The sequence below is a fragment of the Colletotrichum phormii genome (genome assembly GCF_030913505.1).
Source record: "Colletotrichum phormii strain CBS 102054 chromosome Unknown BDP81scaffold_4, whole genome shotgun sequence".
Classification (NCBI taxonomy): domain Eukaryota; kingdom Fungi; phylum Ascomycota; class Sordariomycetes; order Glomerellales; family Glomerellaceae; genus Colletotrichum; species Colletotrichum phormii.
Genome location: NW_026851446.1, coordinates 654,595 through 674,941, shown reverse-complemented (window position 1 = coordinate 674,941; position 20,347 = coordinate 654,595). Strand labels below are relative to the sequence as shown.

The following is a 20,347-nucleotide window of genomic DNA, read 5'->3' as shown; positions in this document are numbered from 1 at the left end:
CCAAGAGAGGATGCGCCATGGCTATCTTATGAGACGTTGGCCAAGAAATTTGCGGATGCTTGAGGTAACAGCAGCGAGGACGCCGATGAGTGGCCCCGTTGTGGGTAGATGCTAGATTGTAAAAGCAACAGAGAAATCCAAAGAACCAAAGGTTGTTGTCTTAGCAATGGGCGCCAAAGCTGGGTGGGCAATGATGGAGGTGGTCGAAGAGAGAGAATGTGAATGCAAAGATGTCGAACAACAAGGAGGAGCTTAGCTCAACCCTCTCCGCAATGTCATGGAAGGCGAGAGTGTACCTAGTTAGTAACTTCCCTGTTCAAGGAGGATATGGGAGGACATGTGAATACAGAAGGTCCTATTCAAAGGAAGCACCCAACAGCATGATGTACAGGAACAGACGTGGGGGCTAGGGTGTCTGTCAGTGCTTCCCGAGACGCACAAGAACTCTGGCAACATTGTACTGAAGAGACCACATCACCGGCCCCTTCCTAAGGCTGGGAGTTGCGAAGAGCCATACAAGTGTCGAGTTAAAACCTGGTATCTTAAACATTGATTGAGTAGGCACACATGATCAGGTCAGCAACTTCTTTCCCCTTGGACACCATTGTCACTTCCACATTAGTCAAACAACTTGCAAAGCCAACCTGCTGTATCCGGAACCCTTTAAACCTTAGGAACAAAGGTAGGTAGGTAAGTAGTTAGGAACGGTGTGTGAAGAGGACGTGATCTCGTATGTCGTTGCTGGCTGTCGAGCCCTTCCTTCCCTTTCCTCCACCGTCGAGGCCGCCGTCCCCGCCAACCCAATATCGTCCGCCAATTTCCTCTCATGCATCGTCCCATCAGAGCTCCCGTACATGTGTATGTTTCGTCGTCGTCCCTTTCCAGCCCGGCTTTGAACCTCGTCTTCTTCAGATGGTCCCCTGCAACAGGTCTCCCTTATTGGGGCCACCGGGTATCTTCTTCGTCCAATTGCCACCATGCGTTCAGGGGTTGCACTGCTGTAGTCGACCTGGCGCAAGCGAATGCTGTAGCATCGATCCCCGGGCTGTCCTAACGTCACCTCCCATAGTCTCCTGTAAGGGATAGACTGATAGCCCTAGGATGCGAAGGAATTTTAATGCGCACTTCAAATCACTTTGATCGGAGGTCGCCCAGCCATCAATGCCAGGGATTCTGGCTCCCCATGAAGCCTTCTTCGAGCGTTCGCTCCTCGAGGTTGCGAATGAAGTCTCGGTTTCCTCTTCCTCCTCCTTGCTGCGCTCGACTTCCACGTCTACCGGCCCTATTAGCCGCATTGTCCATGCCTGCCATCCCACCGTCGGCACCAGGGGGGTAGTAAGCAGGGCTAGGCTGCAAACGGATCGGCTGGCTCGGGTCAAGGTGACTAGCCACGCGCTGGATGGCGGCTGGAATACCGCTTTGCTGCTGCTCCATGGTTGAGGCACGTTGGCGTGCCGGCCGCATGCCCTGCTGAGGATACAGGCCAGGTTGTTGGGATGCATTCGCATAAGGTCCAGGAGGCATCTGCGCCGGCTGCTGAGGCATGACAATTTGACCATAGGCGCCTTGCTGCTGGGCTCCGTAGGGCGGCGGCTGGGCTGCATGACTGTTGCTAGGAGAGTACATTTGTTGGTTATTGTACATGGGCGCCTGCTGAGGGTGTGTGGGTTGTTGATATTGAGCAGCCATCTGTGCATAGGCCCCCTGTGCCGCAGAGTTCGCTTGCGCCTGGGCGGCCTGTGCCCTCTGCTTGCTCAATGCTTCGGCTTGCTGCTGCTGCTGGGTGCCTGGTGCTGGAGACCGGTTCAGAGAGCTCGACTTCAAGTTCATGGGCGGGACGAATGGACCGGTGAACTTCTGCTGGGTGATGAACGGGTGGAGCTTGGCCTGTTGCGGTGACCAACGTTCCAGCGGGTTGATATTGAGCAGACCCCGGACGAAATCGATAAAGGCGACTCTGTTGTTCATTTCTACACGCTATGTTAGCACTTGTCCCGACTGTTGTGCAGTACCTTGGAAATCTTACCTCTGTCGATCTCGCTCTGCTTCATGTTTTTGCGTGGCATAGGGTACGACTTGATGATCTCCGGCAAAGTGTTCGCTTGGAAATACTTCTTGCTGGGCTGCTCCTTGGTCGAGTGCTCCCGAGCGTACTGCTCCATGCTCTTCAGCTGGTATGTCCGTCGTCCGAACTCGTCCTGCCTCTTCTCAAAGAACTCGCCGGCTTGCTTGCCCATCTCGATCATCCAATTTTGAGGGTTACCAAGCATGTCAACAATGCGCGAGACTTGGTTGTACTCGGACGACCCGGGGAACAAGGGGAGGCCAAGGAACAGTTCCACTACGATACAGCCGAGCGACCACATATCGATGGCCGACGAATAGGGCAAGCCCAGCAGAACTTCGGGAGACCGGTAAAACCTGGACTGAATGTAGGTGTAGACTGTTTGCCGTTCGTCGCATGCTGAACCAAAATCGATGATCTTGATGATGGGGCTCTCGAGGTTCTTGAGAAGGATGTTTTCGGGCTTCAGATCGCAATGAATCAGCCGTGCCTTGTTCAAAAGGGCCAGGCCATTGAGGAGTTGTTGAGCAAAAACGCGGACGAGAGTCGTGCTTAGACCTCGGAACTGGTTCTGCTTAATCAACTCGTAGAGGTTGACACTGAGGAGCTCGAAGACCAAGCACAAATGTTGCCGGTGAATGAAGGTGTCTTTGAGTCGCAAAAGGTGGTGGTCGTCGTTCTTGTCGAGCTTGGTGTTGAGCTAGCAGACTAAAGTCAGCAATTCGTTGTCAATCGTGAGCAGGAGAGCCGCCTTACCAAGTCCAGGACAGAGACCTCCATCATACTCTGGTTGAAGTATGCCGTGCGATTTTTGATGACCTTGACGGCAACAACTTCTTGAGTCTTGAGGTTTTGACATTTGACAACTTGGCCGAAGGTTCCCTGGCCCAGAACGTCGAGAATAAGGTACCGGTTCCTAAATCACAAGTTAGCTCGAGTACTCGACTGAAGGCGGCGAAAAGGTGGCGCCGTCGGAACCCTAGACGTACTTGTGGCCGGCTTCCTCTGAGCCCAGAATGTCGTTCACATAGAGGATATAGTCGCTGTCTTCGTTGTCGTATCCATCGTTCTTGACACCCTTGCTCGGCTTCGTGAGTACTCGGCGGGGGTTTCGCGACGACTCGTATTTGAAGTTCGGGTTGCAGATCCTGTAGGTAGCAGGAAGATGCACCGTGAGCGCTTGGAGAGGCTAGAAAATGTAAGTAGGCTGCGTTTTTCTGGAGTGACCCGGCTAGGGGAATGGGCTTACGCTGATGAATCCTCCTTCGGGGTTCGCACGGCGGAATGGAGGTTGAGAGTTAACCTTGGGTCGAAGGTCCGTCGGAGCTCTGATTTGTCTGAATTCGGGCGCAGGACCTCGAACCATGGCTTGCGGAATAGGGCGGCGGGGTGACTTGGGGTCGGTTGCAAAGGCGCCGTCAATGTTGGCAACGACAGCGGACGGGTAGCCGTCATGGGAGGAACCGTACGGCGCGATCGGAGGAAGCTGCGGGGCTTGTTGACGGCCACCGTAGTGAGGACTATGGGGCATGTAATCGGGCTGCCTCGTCGGAGACTGTCGTTGGCCTGGAGGCGACGAGAACTGACCTTGCGCCGACTTTGGCGCATAAGGCGAGGTGGGGGATAGTGCCTCCATTGGCGAGTACCGTTGGGCAGCAGCCGAGGGCTCCTGAGGAGAGTAGAGGGTGGATGAGCGGCTGCCGGAGAGGTGAGACTGGTGATGGGGCCTCATGGGGTATTTCATGCCGGCGTACGAGTCCTGAACGTCGTGCATGGGGATGTCGCCGTTGTTGTCGCGCATCTGGGGGGTGGACATGGGCGAGGCGGCGGCACTTGCAGCGTGAGAGGATATGCCGCCAGGGCTTTGATACTGGTCGTGCCTGTAGCCGGCAGAAGGCTGGCCTTGCGGACCTGGTTGACCGTTGTACTCCCCACGAGGCATCTGAGCGCCGCTGCCATTGTATCTCCTCGCAGAGCCGGCCTGATCGGCGTAGCCCTGCTGCCACTGGGAGTCCATGGCGGGCGGAAAAGCGATGTTGACTCGAAAGAGGAGATGATGCAGTCGGTCGGGATCGGGATGAGTTGCCAAACAGACGGTTGGATGGTTTTGGTTGAAAGGTTGGAAGGGGGAAAGGGCTGGCCGAGCGCTTTAGCTGATGTCGTCGGTGGTTTCGACTGGACGCGTTAAGCGGGCGAATGGGGCCAGGCTGAACTGGGCGTAGTAAGGTTGAAAGGCAAGTTGCAGGAGCGAGCGCAGACTCGCAGGTAGAGCAAGCCAAGGGAGGTGAGTGAGGTAAGGTTGGCAGTAAGTGTCGAAGGGTCGACCAGGTGTGTGGACTGCGTTGCTCGTGTCTGATGCGGTGCCGGTATTGTCGCGGTTGGGTGAGGACGGGGATGTGAAGGGTTGGTTACCTTACGTGAGAGTTCAGGTAAGGTATGGCCGGGTGAGTTTCCGTCCAGTACGAATAGGTAGTGGAAAGTGGAAGTAGTGTGTGTGGACTGGCTCAGAGTCTGTCTGTCTGGCAAATGCAGAGGCAGAGCGCAGAGTGCAGACCAAGGACCAAGGACCAAGGCGCGCAGAGGGAATTGACTGGAGGGATGCAGTCGAGCTCTCTGAGGGTGCCAAGGAGAGGGATTCGGCAGAATTGGGCTGACACGGCCCAAACTCTCTTGGTGGGAATAAAGTTCGGAGGGGAAGTTTTGGGTGGTTTTCCCTAAGAATTCATCATGACAATTCAAAGACGGGCGCGGGAAGGCTGCAATGGAGTAAGGTAAGGTACTTCAAAGACGAGCCTTTGACGTTGACCAACAAGTATTTGGTGTGTGTTGTTTTCCAACGTGTAATCGGGATGGGAAAAGAGGGCGATTGTACGCAACCTGGGAAGCAGGAGGAGGGGGGGCGGAGGGGAAGGAGTGTGGACGACGGGGTCGGGAGAGAATGCGCGCGACGACGGGGGGTGGAGGAGGGGAGGGAGGGGGGGGATTTGTGATGGCCTGGTGGAGCTTGGGAGGTATAAGTGGGAGAGGATGCGAGTGTTCCGCGGGCCACGATGGTCGCTTGCGACGCAGGCCTAAAATGGTCGGGCAGGGAAACAGAATACCTACGGAGACGCAGTAATACGCAGTAGACTTGACTGAAGTGGCAGAAGGCGCAAGTCACAACTTGACGCAAGGCGGGGCCTTCCGCTTGATGAGGTGGGCTTTGGAGCCTTTGGGGGAGAGGGAGACAAGGTTCCTCAAGAAACTACTTCTCAGATAGGCACGTAAGGCACCTAAAGCAGGCAAAGTACCTCAGATCTGGGGGGAGCCATGTACAGAACCTTGCCCTGCCCTCTGGAATCAAAGGGCCCTGAAGTGAGTGCGATATCTACGCGCAAGGTACTCCGTACGGCACCACGAAAAGAATAAATAGGCAGTAATAATACGGATAACAAGTAGAAACCTAAGGTACCTGGAGAGCTGTGCAAGGCAGGACAACATAGCTTGCGAGTAATCTGAAAAGCAATTACCATTTCCCAGCACACACAAAACATACACACACCACGCACGTACACATACCATGGATCAAGGTACCTGAGAGTAGGTAAAGCCAAGCACCCAAGGTCGAGGAGCAAAGGAACGCTTGGAGACACGGCGAGGTGCTGGCTGTTGTGTACCAATGCCAACGGACGGGAGCAGACCTGTCCCCCGTCTCACATGGCCTCCACCTAAAACTGAAGTATTTACACTATTACCTTGAGGCTTGAGGCAGTAAAGGGCGGTTTGAAGAGACATGTCCGTATGACAATGACGGGAGCGACGTTGGTGACCAAGCGAAGCAAGGCAAAGCAAGGACATAATCAAGCCACCTGCACCATGGTAGAAGATTGTCCAAAAGACTCACCCATTCACCCAACAGAGATGGTCTGGCAAGAAAAAGATATCAGACAGTGAAGACTGTCGAAGGGGACATTGGGGGCGAGGACGAGTACTTCGTCGACAACAAAAATGTCCAATCAGAGGCTGAAGACCTGGCAGGGTACCCAGGCAAAAGTACGTCAGGTTGGCATTGGGTTCGGGTTTCCAGACCTGACAGACCAAGGTTGGCCGGTGCACACTGCGGCGAATGCGCAGCGTGGTACCAATGGAAAGTACGACGTACGGCGGTGGAGAGCAGGGCAGAAAGACAAAGATGCTGTTCAACACATGTTCAACTCATGCCTCACCAACACCGACCTGCGTCACCACCACCACGAACATCAACACCTGTGTTCTGTACTGCCCATTCTCTCCCACTCGCGACATGGTTGGAGCCCAAGCAAAGTGATGCAATGGGTTCCCTGACCTGACATCAACAGACCAACGGCCGTGACCGGTGACGGGAGACGAAAACGGTCCTGTGTCGAGCTGACAAGAACATTTGGAGAGAAAGAGGCTGGAGGCCGGGCTGAAGTATGGATCCGATATAATGCCCCCAAGCTCACTCTCAGTGGCTGCAAGCCCGCAAGTCTGCGAGCTGGCGACGACAGCAACGACGATGTGGTGGGGTTATGCGTGACGGAATTCATGGATTCCACGGATTCCCCAAGGACCCCCCAACAGACATCGATGCTGTGAGCCTTGAGCACCTCACTCAAGCTAGTAGGCACCAAAGCGAGGTCCATTTAATTGGGATTCCTGTCAAGGCTGCCAAGTATCCGCAGAGTTTTTTCCAAGAATGATAACAAACCATCTTAATCATAGTCATAATCAGCTATGATGTATGGCGAGAGGCGAAAAAGTGCGCCGAGCATAAAGTGGTGGGCTTGGCTAAACCCAGCCCAGCGTGCCAGACGTTCCGAGTATCCGTTCTCAGCCATAGACAACAGCCTTTTTGCGAGGGCTTGCGAGTTGCGAGTGGGAAAACTGAGACGTCCAGGCCAGCTCTGGGTCCGGACTGAGCAATGCTAGTAATAAAGCCAGAAACCATTTCAATCCGTCCCGCCTGTTCATCAAACAAAAGGGACCCTCTCAGATGGTGAGATGGTGGATGGATCGCTGTTGTGTGTTCCAAAAAACAATGCAGATGAATACCACCAATCGACGGCATATTGGCTTGGCTAAGTATTGTCTGCTTGCCACACCAAGGTAAACATATCTTTTGGTCTCGCTGACTTTCTCGTGTTTTGGTTCTCTTTTTGCTCGTGACATGTTCGGAGCCGAGTACAAGGTCGAGGTACGTACATTGTCAGTCTGAGATGTTCCATCACCTCACTATTTTCTTCACCAGTTCGCTCTTGCAGGTGTCAATGGGCCAACTTCCTTCCCGGACATGTTGCGCAGTATGCACTTGCAGTGTGCAGACAGACTCGCAGAGTACTTACCTTCAAGTGGAGAATACAGAAAGCCACCAAAAAAAGGCAGGCGCTGCGGAACTCCACAAAATGCGAGTCCAATCCCACGCCGAATCCGTGGTTACCTTTTCTGCCCTCAGTTTTCAAGCACCTTCCATGTTGTGAGCTTGGAAGGTGCACCTTTAGCTTCCGCTTCAACTCAATTCATGCCCACAAGCAAGGACCTTTCCTTCATGCTGATAACACGAAATACTTAGAGCGAAATGGCACTTGTCTATGCGGTAAGATGAAGAGCAAGAAAACATCACAGTCTCGTCCTAAAAAAGGCATCAACAGAATTGCCTAGCCGCCAGCGGTGGGGAGACTGTTCCACAGCTCCACCAATTGACGCTACTGCGCTAAAAACACCTCCCTTCAGGCTACCTACCTAACCGCGTAGCTTCGCTGATGACGGCAGCAGCTTCCGAGGCCAACCCCGGTGGGAAAACACCGGCCTGAACGAAGGCTCGCGGTTTCCTGGGCTAGGCAGGAGATGAATAGTCCCACTCAGATCATGGAATGCGCAGACAATATCATTTGGTGACCAGAGTCGCCTGAAGCCAATTGCGTTGCTACTCTCATCATTCACTTTCAATTGTGCTTGGTAGCGAAATTCCTACGGACAGGTGGACGTCCATTGGCTGACGCACCTTGGCAGTCCTACCCCAAGCTCATGTACGAAGGAGCCGTACCTGCCCTGTGCTTTCCTCCTTCCTCAACTCGAAATAACCTCGGGTCCATCATCAGTCCACCCCACTATCACCATCAACGACCTAGACTTCATCCCTCTTCCCCATCCCAGCTCCCGCCTTCCATTTCACTACCGCAACGCCGGCATCGAATCCACCGTACTTCTTTGAAGCCGGATTCCAATCCAAATTTCGGAAGAATAGGCCAAGTCAAAGTCACGCCCTGAAACGGGGATTCTCTCACAATGCTCTTCATCGGTCTAACAGGCTCCATCGCAACGGGCAAGTCAACCGTTTCCTCCATTCTCTCCAACCCTCCTTACTCCATTCCCCTCATCGACGCCGATGTTCTCGCCAGGAAAGTCGTCGAACCCGGATCAAATGGATATGCCGCTATCGTGAAGCACTTCCTCCCCACAACCCCGGACCTCCTCGTCCCGGTCTCAGAGACCATGCCCGAGGCCGGCCCCGACGGCAAAGGACGACCACTCAACAGACCCGCCCTCGGCAAGCGCGTCTTCGGAGACACGGAAGAGCTCAAAAAGGACCGTGCCGTACTCAATGGTATCGTTCACCCGGCCGTTCGCTCTGAGATGTACAAGGCCATCCTCCGCGCCTACGTCACCGGTCACTGGGCTGTTCTCCTCGACGTTCCCCTATTATTCGAAAGCAGCCTCGACCGTCTCTGCGGCACCGTGCTTGTCGTTGCCGTCAAGGACCCCGAGGTACAGATGCAGCGTCTCATGGCCCGCGATCCCCATCTCAGCCGCGAAGACGCCGAGAACCGCGTGCTCAGCCAGACGGATGTGAGACTCAAGGCGCGGAGATGCGAGGCCAGAGGTGAGGGCAAGGGCGTCGTACTATGGAACGACGGCTCCAAGGAAGATCTGAAGAGAGACATTGGCGAGGCTATCCGTCACGTTCAGGCCTCCAGCCCAGTGTGGTGGAGCTGGTTGCTCCTGGCGTGTCCACCAGCGGCAGCAGCCCTCGGGGCCTGGCGATTTTGGCAGAATGTCCGCATCAACAAGGCATGGGCGGAGCAGGAGAGAATTGAGAAGGCAAAGTTGTAGGCCGACTCTCGACAACCACAGTACAAGCACAATCCCGATGACCACATCCCCGGGTTCACTCGTAATCTTGAATGAAGGCAAGTGTCTCACGGGTTTTGGCTTCACGAATGAGCTTCATTGCCCCGTTTCATTGGTGCGGTATCGCATGACCGGGCATCGGGAGGCGATGTATCACTTGGCCTCTTTCCTACGAACGTTGTTTCTGCCAGAAGCAGGTTTCGGGCGACAGCGTCATGAAATGCTTCAAGAAGGGGTTCAAATTCTTCGAAGTGAGGGCCAGTATAAAGGTAAATAGCACTTGTCATCCGGTGAGATGGCTCCCCTGCAAATGTTCACACTCGACTTCTGTCCTTTTGAGAGAGAGAGATATTCTCCAGATACATCTGATACATAATGAAACACCTGATGAAGACTCTCATCCGCGCAAGCTTGGTGACTGTTTTTCTAACTCCCCTTATGTCGATGAGATGGTACTCGGTGACGACATGTCCATTTCGTCATCTTTACCAAACAAAAGGAATCCTACGCCGTTATGTGATGGTCAACTGTACCACCACTGCGAAGTGTACTTACATATGGCGTCAGGACCATCCCCCCTCCCAAATCTCACATGTCCAAAACCACAACGTCCTGCTGAATCAGACGGGGAGAAGATTGGCACCCAGAGGCATCCAATAGCAATGCTTTCAGGCGTTGGCAACGATACGTACTTCCAAGACCCTCCCGTCAGCCGGCCTGCAGGATCGAAGATGACGGGTTGGCCACCAAGATACCTTAAGTACCGCTAGCTCATCAGTCGTCCTCACCAAACGCTGGCTAGTCCTTCAAAGTAAAAGAGAGCCGCGTTCATCATACAGACAATTTCAAGAGTTGCAAATACGAATCACTCGTCAAACGTCAGCTTCATTCAACAGATGCCTCGTCTGTCTGGTCTTGCAGTCTTCTCTTCTGTACTCGTTTTTCGCTTTCCATCATTTCAAGGATTTCCCAGAAAAAAGAACTACCTGCACCTCCCACGCACATGCATAAAGCCCCTCCACTCAACCAACCACATGTCGTCCCCACCTGCTCCTTGGTCATCCAAGCCACACGCACCGTTCTTCTCTTAGTAGGTTCATCAAAGTCTGGTGCCTGGTCGTAGGTATCTAATGGTGAACCCCAAGTATCCGGGAGACCACCACGCGCTTAGAAAAGCTCGTGTCCGAAATATCGTAGAGGAAAATAAATAAAAAGTCATAAACTCATCATCCAACAGATTCGTCATGCTGAAGAGGTATCCATGATAGAACAAAGCAGCAAACTTTTTTTTGGCAACGAAACAGCATATCAAAAGTCTGCCCTCTGCCCTCTGACAGGTTGAGAGAGAGAGAAATGACTGCACAAGGAAAAGTTCGTGACTTGTGGGAATCACTAGGCCGTAGAAGGAAGATATGAAGAAGACTGAGAAACGTCCCGGAAAATGCACATGATGTCCCCTTCGCATCCCCAGTGCTCACACAAGAGAAACTGACATATGCCCCTCATCGCAGATGATAGGAGAGATTGAGAGAGAGACGCCTTGGCAAGAAATGATTTTTTGGAAAACATGGGAGATGCGTTGGTCATGCCATTTTGCCATCAAAAAAAACAACATTTGGAAAGAAAGACTCCACAAAAGCAACCCCTTGGACCTTGCAACGCTGTGGGTGCGACCGCGCTCGATGCGCTCTGTTCGAGTAGAATGCAACGCTGCGCACTCCAGCTCACCGGCTGGGGCCACGTCGTGAATTGCAATTAGCCCTGGTACCCGGCGAACCCGTTGTTGAAGTTCTGTCCCTGGGGTCCCTGAGGCCACTGAGCGTTGGGTGGCTGTTGACCACGACCATAGCCTCCGGCACTCTGCGGTCCGCCGTATCCCATGGGCTGCGCTCCATAACCGGCCGGGGATTGAGCGGCCGGGCCACCGTAGTTGCCGTGCTGACCTTGGTATTGACCTATTGGATAAGATGTAAGCTTGGGTCCCGTCCGCATCTCTCATCTATGGCTAAGAACTTACCGCCGTATTGAGGGAAGTAGGCAGTCGGGGTGCCGGGGTAACCTCCGGGTCCGGAAGCGGCGCTTTGCGGGCTGTATGCCTGCTGCGAGGGGTCGAAGCCGGCCGCGGCGCCGCCCTGAGGGTTCGGGGTCTTGTCCTTGCCCCACTTCGCACAGAAAATGTCAGTGCGTATTCTTTCTGAATTGGCTTTGGGGGTAAACTCACGCTGCACTTCAACGGGCGTCCATTAACATTATAACCGTTCATTTGGCAGATTGCCATGGCCGCACTCTCGTGGCTGTCCATCTTGATGAATGCGAATCCTCGGTCCGCCTGGAATCGAGACTCAACCACAAAGCCAAAGTTCTGAAACAGGGGGACCACGTCGTTCGGCGTGGTGTAAGGGGTCAGGTTGCCAACATAGCACGTCGTTTGCCACGACGGCGTCTGGGCAAGAACGACCTCGTAGCTGGCAACGCCATGAGCCGGGAACTGGTGGTGACCGAAAGGCGTCGTAGGCGTCAGGCCCATAGCCTGCATTGCCTGCTGCTGCGCAATAGACGGCTGGCCCTTCTGGTTCGCCCAGTTGCAGCGGATGGCGCGCGAGCCAAGCCACTCTCCATCCATGGAGCTCAGTGCCTTCTCGGCGTCCGGGCGGTCTCTGAAAGCGACGAAACCGTATCCGCGAGATCGGCCAGTCTTCATGTCCCACATAACGCGAGCCTCGGACACGGAGCCAAAGGCAGAGAAAGCCTGGGTCAGAATCTCGTCGTTGACTTCGTTGCTAAGGTCGCCAACGAAGATGTGGAAGTGGTTCGAGGTATCCTCCTTGCTCGAGGTGTTGGACTGGTAAGCCCAGTTGACGCGGATTTCCTAATAACCAGTCAATTTAGACTCGCAACGGTAGGGTGAGGTTCTCGTACGGATTGGTGCACACGTCTTCCGTTCAAGGTCTGCATAGCGCGCTCGGCCGCACCGGGATCATCGTACTCAACGAATCCATAGTTGTAGCCCTTAGACTGTCGATACACGGTCAGCTATATCGTGGATCACATAGACATAAAGTTTGCAGTGGCCAAGCCGACAGCTGTCGGCTCCACCATCAACAGCATCTTCATGGGAAGTTTTGTACATGGCAGTAGTATACGCACATTCTTGTCGGGAATAATCTTGACATTCTGAACGTGACCAGTAGTCTCGAAGATCTGACGCAAGACATCCTCGGTAACGCGTTGATCCAAGCCTCCGACGTACAACGCCCGCTTATTAGGCTCGGGGGCAGCACGGCGGCCGAATCCCCCAGCGCTACCGGGCGACATGACATTATCGACACCAGACATGGGCGAAGTAATGGCAGTCGGGATCGGGTTGTTGTTCTGCGGGATATGGAGGGGAGGCGGGGGCATGTGCGCCTGGTTCGACTGGCCATTCTGGCCGTTCTCGTAGCCGGGAGCTCCAGCGTTCGGCTGGGGAGGAGGGGGCAGCTGTGCCGCGTTCGAAGCAGGTCCGTTGTCCGCCATTGCGTCGTTTAGTTATGCTTGAAATCGATTGTGTGACAGGTAACTCTGGAAGCTTGGAATTTCGTCGATTGCCAACAGCAATATGAGAGACGGCAGAGCAAATAGCTAGACCACTATAGCTCTAGACTTGACTTGCAAGATGCGGTGTTTGCCCGAGTATGGCTTGGAACGGTAGCGATGTTCGAAGAGCAACCGACCGCCTGAAGCTTGTTGGTTGTGGCGTAAGTAGAACTGCGGGAGGATTTGGTATTGAAAACTTGTCCCGAGACTGACGTGACCCTAGAAGCTCACAGCAAGCAAGCAACGAGGCTAAGAGAGCGGGAAGCGGGAGGCGGGGAGCGCACGCGCGAGAGAGAATATGTGTGAGTGAGAGAGGGAAAAAAAGTGGCGGGCACAATTAGGATGTCTTAGCCGAGGGCGGCTAGGACGATGTCGAGTCTTTTTTTTTTCTCTTTCTTTTCTCCTGGTGTCTGTTCTTTGCGATCTATCGGTAGAGGCAGTCGAAGTCGAGAATGGAACGATGTGACTTGGCCTTGGAAGAGGAAGACAACGAACCGAACCGAAAGTCGACAGGAAAAATTGTGGACGTGGGGACGGTACTGGCAGGCAAAAAGGACGTCGACCCAACGTGACAAGAGAGACGCTTGAGCGGATAGAGAGACAAGGGGAAGGGCGAATGATAAGAGAGATGCCGAGAGAAGCTCCAAAGTAGTGTACTGTGCAGTGCTGTAGATGAGATGACAGGAGACTCGAAATGATAAGCGGAGGCGAGCACCAAGGAAACAGGCGTGAAAAGAGGACTGGAACCCCCTGAAAGGAATCACAACAAAACCCGGTCCGAGAGGAGAGAGAGAGGAGACGACAGGAGAGAGGAGAGAGAGAAACGTTTCCTGAAGACGTCGAGAGGAGATTCTGCGATGGGGAGGGGAGAGGGGAGCAGATGGAAGGAGGGAGAAGAAGGAGGGCGGATGAGGGGGACATTTGATCATGGCGAGACCAGAAACGAAATTCGCACAGCCCGCGGGACCCTGGCCACCTGTACATAGTGCTGGGTAAGTGGTGAGGTGGTAAGGCAGGGAGGTGCAGGACAGGTTCAGTTGGAGCTTTGCCCGCAATTGCCTTGTGTGCTGGTAGTTTCGTACCCGGCTTGCCCAATTTGTACCGGGTGTCAAGGTAGGAAGGGAATCCACATCCAAGGCATCCCCACTTACTTTTTTTCTTTTTTACATTGCCCATGTACAACTTGGATGCGAATTGCTGCGCGTTACTGCAAAGCTTCTACAGAAATGTACATGCGTCCCTCCCTGTTGCCTCACCAGGCTCGCCTCGCCAGCAAAGCAACAAGGGCAGCCCATTCGGCGCCCACAGCTGGTCCCAGACCGTGGGATTGGTCTGTTGAAGGTCTTCGTTGAACCCTGTGCCAGGCTCTTGCTTGTCCAGCCGTGCCTTTCCACTGGGTACAGCTGCGCACTATCCCCAGTCGGCCAAGGGTGGCGCTACTAAGTAAGATACGGGTGGCTGTAGCTGGTCCCCGGCGCGAGAGGGGCGGGTTACCTATTCACGCCATTCTATCCTTTTTCTCTTTTATTATTTTAATTCGAGTCCGTCCACATTTTCGGCTACTCTTGTCTATCCGTACGTGCGGTCATCTGGTGTCGAGTACCTACGAGTCTCAGCTAGCTGCACCCGGATCACTTGGTATCTACTCACTCAACCTTCTTTACCTTGAAAACCAACGGGTGGGCTTTCCGCTTGGTCAGGGCTTCTGGCGTGAGGGGAATTGGGAGATGGGATGGCAGCAAGAAAAAAAAAGAAAAAAAAAAAAAAAAGGGGGTGTTGCTGCAACAAGTAGATGCTTAAGCGACTTGCGCTAAACTTGCTTAGGCAAGGAGCGAAGCCTGGGACGGCCGCTGACAACGTGGAAGTTTGAGCATTGCACCATCACAGACGTTGGATGGCCAATTCGACTTTCTGCGCCAGACGCGAGACGAGGCAGGCCCTGTTAGAGCTACCTAAAGTAGACAGGACAGGCGACTGATTTTGACATTTCGCGAATCAATGGGAACATCCATTGAACCTGAAAGTCGGTCATAAAGAGATGCACATATAGGCTGCATTGATCACACTCTTGATTGGGGCGTGGATCAACGTAGTTACAAATGCGTCGCTGTGAAATGAAGATTGCTGCTGCCAACAGGCCATATAAGATGAGCTCTCATCAAGGTTGAAAAGCCAGTGCAAACAAACAGAACTCGATTCAATGAGACCCTGGCCTCGGAGTTGGATAATGGCAGCAAACGCGTCGCTATAGGAAGGGTTCCAAGCCTTTGAGTCTCAATGCAGGAATCATGACTGATCACCGTGCCATATGATGTGCCCGAAGGAAAGGATATCCCAGCTATGCCTCGGGTCACTCCCTGCTTAAGCGTCTTTCAGGCTCACCTGCTGTGTGCATTAGAAGTAAATTGCTAGCCATAATGGCACTTTCTTTCAATTGACTAAAGAGCCTCCCAGGATTTCATCTCATGCCTCACGCCAAGTCGCGATCGGGGGCGGCACTAACAGCCTCAACCATGAGATATAAGCATTTAGCGTGAGTAGACCACAACACCAATGCTCAACCTGTTGCAACTGAACAATCAAGAACAGACGGCCGGGGACTCACCTTGGTATATGAACCAGAATAAGAATCCGTCCCGCTTTCAGAGAACGGCTGACCGACAACCAACTCCATGTCATCGGGCTCATCATCACTGATTACTTGGTGGCTTGGGGTGTCTCACAGCTAGACATTCTCTGACCTACATTATGTAAAGTCACAGCAAGCTCCAGCATGCATAAAGACCCCCAAGACGCTAGAGTTCCGAGCATCAATGACCGGGCATGTGGGTTACGAAACTTATTGTTGCAGGACGCAACCAATTTCCCGGGAGGAGGGCTCCCGGCACGATGGGACGAACGATGTCCTGGGTTAGCTCACCGGCGGCAGCAATAGGGTTACCCATACCTCCCGACGGTGGGCTTGGCCCTTGTCTTCCGCATCCGCAACAACGTCCTCCGAGAGATCGAGGAACGTCTTCCACATGTGGACTGGTTGCTGTTGAACGTGAAAGGGCATCCAAGTCGCCGTCTGGAGACCCAATGTCGGCAAGATGAGTGTTGACAGACTAGCTTGTGTCTGTCTGGACATGAAAAGGTACGCAGACACAGGCAGACCAGACTCTTGACGATGAGAGCCTCTCGCAGGAGTTCACGGTCCCCAATGAGCCTTCCATCCGACGCAATCGGGTTTCAAGTCAGCTATAGAACACCCTTTCAGTAGTCGAACTCATCCCAAGATTCCACGTTGGTCGTGATCTGATGCATGGAAGAAAAGGTGGAACCAAAGCCAGAGAGACAGAGGGGAAATAGAAAGAGGGGAAAGTGCCCTACCGCTTCGAGCTGGCGCCTGCTTGCTTCCCTTGCGTCCACCCCGTGCCGTATGACAGGTGCGGGGTTCTTTCCGGGGCTCACAGTGCATTCAATGTTCTCTTCCTCGTTGGCGCTAGGAGCTGTGATTGCTGTGGACGTGGCGCAATTGCATGGCCACAGCAGCCCGCATCCGCGCTTTGGCTGTCTATTGGTTGAGCCTCATGATGTGTCTGATTGGTTAAGACTTCGCGCTCGGGCTTCAGTCTCGCTTTCCATCTCAATCAACGACAGAGAGAACACTGACTGCCCTGACTGACCTTAGGTACGTACTGCTCCTCGGGAAAGAAGGCTGGGGACCTGGGCTCGTCCAGACGTCAAACATTGACGTTTTGATGCTTGTCAAAGAATTGACTGCAACTTGAGCAACCATCAAACAATTCATTCTCACCAAATCAACCTCGATCATCCCACCAACCCATGTAAAGAAGGAGTCATTGACGGTCACATTTTCACTCACTCTTGCCGCTGCCAAAGAGTTTATTCACATAATCTACGGATACACCTGGCCTCTCTCAGTCTCGTCAACCTCGTAATACCAAAAGTAACACATCCCCTTGAACGGCCGACTGGCATCTATCATTATATCGCACCAGTTTAACTTGGCGTACCAATTTTTCCGTCTGAAAGCACGCGTAACTCCTCGGAAAATTGGTCATTAAACATATAGCCAGTGGTGTCACATAGCCGCAATGGCAAACTCCAAGGCGGCGACTTCTGACTCTGCGGAAGCCCTGCATGGACTTATTAACGATGTGGTTTGTACACCTGCCTTGATCACATAAATTTGAATGCAATGACTGATCATATCCGCAGTTGATTCAAACAGGCAAGGCATTGAAGTCTCTTAGCAAAGATGGCAGGCATCAATTCCAGGCCCAAGCCTCTCTGCAAACAAAGATGCCAGAGATTATCGAAAACTTCCACTGGAAACTGGATGATTTAGAGAGCGAGATAGTAAGTCGAAAATGAGATCCCTTTCGCACGCCTAGTAGTAACACCGACGGCAGATACGGGCCAAGGCTGCCTTGCAAAGAGATCTGGATCGGTTCCAGCAAGCAAGACAACCGGTGCAACTGCCTGCGCCAGTCGAGGCGCAAACCAAATCACCCATGGCCATCGACCTCGACTCATCATCTCGGGAGCCAACCCCTCCTGAGAACGAGCCCAAGATCACGGAGGCTACGGGCCCTCACCGGGTCCCTGCAGAACCGAGCACAGCACCATCCATGGCTCCGTTCCCGGACATGGGCGTCAGCTTCCAGCCAGCGCCAGAACCCAGTCCCCAAGTGAAGCAGGAGATGACGCCCGCGCCACCCGCTGCACCGCCGGCTATGATGGCCCCCATGGGCGAGATCAAGCAGGAGATGAAGGCCTCGCCGCCAAATTCACAACCTCAGCCGTCAGGTGCCCCAGAGGCGCCCATGGACGACTTGTTCGACCTCGGTGGCGATTCTGGAGGCGGTACTGAGGGCAACAACCCAGAGTTCCATTTCACAGATATGACCTTCAGTCTGGCGCCACCCAGTAACGAGGCACCAGACCAAGCCCAGGCACAGGATGCGGCCATGGACATGTCATTCGGTTCCGGTGATATGGGCGGCGACCTCTTGTCACTCGATAATCTCCTTCCTCCAGATAATGCCACAAAACAAGAGACTGGCGTAGCTCCGCCAGCATCTGCAACAGCTGTGACAGCGTCTACAGCCGGGCAAGAGAAACCGGTGGAGGCCAAGATGGAGAAGCAGGAATCAACGAATCTCGACGATCTATTCAAACTCGACGGTAACACAAGCATGGAGAACATGGATCTCGACATGAACATGGGCGGGGACGGGGGCGACGGCAACAGCTTCGATGATATGTTCTTCGGGGACATGACGGAGATGGAGCACGGCAAGTTTGACGATGCCTTTTTTGGGATTCAGTAAACACGGGGTTACTTCGAATTGTCGTTGCCGGACCGACTTTGTTTGGATTCGTGCTTCTTTCCATTTAGTAGGCGTCATGGAGATACATGATTATCGGTTTTGGCACTGGACCATGGGGAAAAGGGGTGGCCTACTTTAGAAAACCGATTTGACCACATCTACGCACCACGAGTATTGCAGGCCCCCAGAATGGCCCTTCGAGCAAGCTATCGCCCAGATATTTCCTAAACAAAAAATGTCATCGCAAAATCCCGAGTTAAGCATTCCGTAAAGAGGGTTGAAGGACGAAGCTATAGTTCTGACATCTGAGGGTGTTTCTCACATACACGCAACCATCGTCTAGACTTACAAATGCTTGCTCTCTTGACGAATGACGGGGAAATCTCAACGTACCTAGCCTCAAAGGGATCTTGATCACGGTGATACGCGCATCTTAGATAGCTCAGTTCAAGTGTTCGTACCTCGGCGTGTGACTGCGAACATCATCACTTCAATCGGAGTTATCACTTTCTATTGAGATAACACACAAACATAATGACAAACAAGAAGATCAAAGAGCGCCATTCAGACAGGAAAGATAATGGCAGCAGGGTAGGAGAATGGTATTAAGCGCTTTTTTGTTTTCATAACGCTGGGTTCTTGGCTGAGTTACATGCAAATCTATGATTTCAGTCCGCACTCCAACCCCTCCAGGAGTTCAATCCTCGTCCTCGGAGATTTCAACATACTTTGGGTTCACCTCAGCCATTGGAATTACTCCGTTCCAAGACGCCAAGCCAGCCCTCTGTAATTGGTTTCGGGTTCGAGGGGCCAAATCGCCCGACTGATTTGGTGGGCTGTACAGATCTTCCATCTGGATGTCTAAACGATAGCGTCGGAAAGCCTGTTCGAGCCTAGATCCGCGAATTGGAACCCAGGCGTCGCTTTTCGAGCGACAGGCTACGCCAATCCTCACGAGGTCAGTGTTCATCCGCTGGACTTCAGTACGCAAGGCAGCGTCTGTATCCACGAAGCCACGATCTCCGCAAAGCATAAAGTCTGCTGGGCTCCCCGTGGCCGCAAGACCACTGATGACCGCAGGATCACCGATGACCTCTTTTCCCTCCAGGACGAAGGAAAATTCGAAAGTCTCGAGGTTTTTAAGGCGCCGAAGTTGGTCCTAGCGACGACTATTCGGTAGCCCAGACCACTCGTACTCCATTCTAATCATCTCAGCCCGGCTCGTGGGGTGAGCCAAGTTGTCTCGAATCGGCAGGTCTACTTTAAGCCATCTGAGAGCGGTACAGTGGGAAAGTATGGTCACTGTTGCCTGTATATCCGCGCCATTCCTCCATAGAAAGCTTAGCCGAATGCGGATCATCTTGATCATTCGACGCCGTGCTGGTATCATGGAGCCTATAAAAATCGCTGTTTGTTGGAAGGAATTAAATTTGAAGGTATTTCCCTGTATGTTTTTAGTCCTTGATATTACTCGTCATTCAATCATGGTGCAAGGAACACTCACGCTGTAGAATTCTGCTTTGGCCAGGAGTTCCTGGTTGAGCATTTTGCAAGTCAACAGTAAGCTGGTGAAGGCGTGTACGGCGGTTGGATGGCGCTGGTGTTCTACTCCATCTGTCTCGGTGATGATCGGGCTAGCAGCGTCCTTGAACTTCCTCGATTCCCCCGTAGCTTCCATAGGTTCAATGGGTTGTATCTGTAAGATAGCGAAGTTGTATACTTTGATACGAAGCTACAATATTGCATTAGCATGTGGTTTTTGTCACCATGATTCAGGACCTACCTCGCGCGGCAAACCACCGAATGGCTTCGGCTCCGTCTTGTTTACAGCCGGCTGAGACGCACCAGCCGTCGTGCTCGTCTGGTTTGCGATGACCTGCGTCATGTTATCTACCCCTTTAGACATGGACGCAACTGCTTTGGCGCTGGCCTTATTCTGTCCTAGATCCATTGTCGATGCGCTCTTCGTCGAATGTATGTTTGAAGCGGCGGGATACGTTATTCCGAGGTGTTAGTGCTACGTGGTGAAGAATGATGGGAAGTCGGTTGCTTGGAAGATGGCAAAATCGGTCGTATTGTAGCAGAGGGGGGTTGGATGCGATAAGGTTGTAGGATGAGATGGCGTGAGCGACGACTAGACATATTGAGGGAGCCACGAGCGTACCTAGCTTTGTCAAGTACGAACGAGGGTGTAGGGTGCAGGGCGCCTCGTGCCTCCTCTGGCTTGGAAAGGTCATTG

General features: G+C 53.2%; 6 protein-coding genes across 6 annotated transcripts; 3 read left to right on the top strand and 3 right to left on the bottom strand.

Moving 5' to 3' along the window:
- Positions 1-1,158: 1,158 nt before the first annotated feature.
- BDP81DRAFT_311362 (kinase-like domain-containing protein) lies at positions 1,159-4,082 on the bottom strand (the record flags this gene model as incomplete). The annotated part of the gene is made up of 5 exons (XM_060583716.1): positions 1,159-1,970; positions 2,027-2,765; positions 2,822-2,981; positions 3,055-3,254; positions 3,315-4,082. 5 exons carry the CDS (start codon positions 4,080-4,082, stop codon positions 1,159-1,161), a joined length of 2,679 nt encoding a protein of 892 aa, XP_060448825.1.
- A 3,806-nt stretch (positions 4,083-7,888) lies between these two features.
- Positions 7,889-9,589, top strand: BDP81DRAFT_419575 (dephospho-CoA kinase). Its single transcript, XM_060589786.1, has one exon. The coding sequence runs from the start codon at positions 8,351-8,353 to the stop codon at positions 9,173-9,175; it is 825 nt and encodes a 274-aa protein (XP_060448824.1). The 5' UTR covers positions 7,889-8,350; the 3' UTR covers positions 9,176-9,589.
- Positions 9,590-9,591: 2 nt separating this feature from the next.
- Positions 9,592-10,127, top strand: BDP81DRAFT_159910 (uncharacterized protein). Its single transcript, XM_060582014.1, has one exon. It carries the CDS (start codon positions 9,643-9,645, stop codon positions 9,961-9,963), a length of 321 nt encoding a protein of 106 aa, XP_060448823.1. The 5' UTR covers positions 9,592-9,642; the 3' UTR covers positions 9,964-10,127.
- An 821-nt stretch (positions 10,128-10,948) lies between these two features.
- BDP81DRAFT_390946 (RNA recognition domain-containing protein) lies at positions 10,949-12,709 on the bottom strand (the record flags this gene model as incomplete). Its single annotated transcript, XM_060587483.1, has 5 exons — positions 10,949-11,148; positions 11,211-11,355; positions 11,415-12,062; positions 12,113-12,208; positions 12,341-12,709. The coding sequence occupies 5 exons, from the start codon at positions 12,707-12,709 to the stop codon at positions 10,949-10,951; spliced, it is 1,458 nt and encodes a 485-aa protein (XP_060448822.1).
- Positions 12,710-16,511: 3,802 nt separating this feature from the next.
- BDP81DRAFT_469073 (uncharacterized protein) lies at positions 16,512-18,565 on the top strand. Its single transcript, XM_060594514.1, has 3 exons — positions 16,512-16,935; positions 16,994-17,134; positions 17,188-18,565. Exons 1-3 carry the CDS (start codon positions 16,870-16,872, stop codon positions 18,106-18,108), a joined length of 1,128 nt encoding a protein of 375 aa, XP_060448821.1. The 5' UTR covers positions 16,512-16,869; the 3' UTR covers positions 18,109-18,565.
- A 1,017-nt stretch (positions 18,566-19,582) lies between these two features.
- Positions 19,583-20,059, bottom strand: BDP81DRAFT_390943 (uncharacterized protein; the record flags this gene model as incomplete). Its single annotated transcript, XM_060587482.1, has 2 exons — positions 19,583-19,840; positions 19,892-20,059. The coding sequence occupies 2 exons, from the start codon at positions 20,057-20,059 to the stop codon at positions 19,583-19,585; spliced, it is 426 nt and encodes a 141-aa protein (XP_060448820.1).
- Positions 20,060-20,347: the final 288 nt, after the last annotated feature.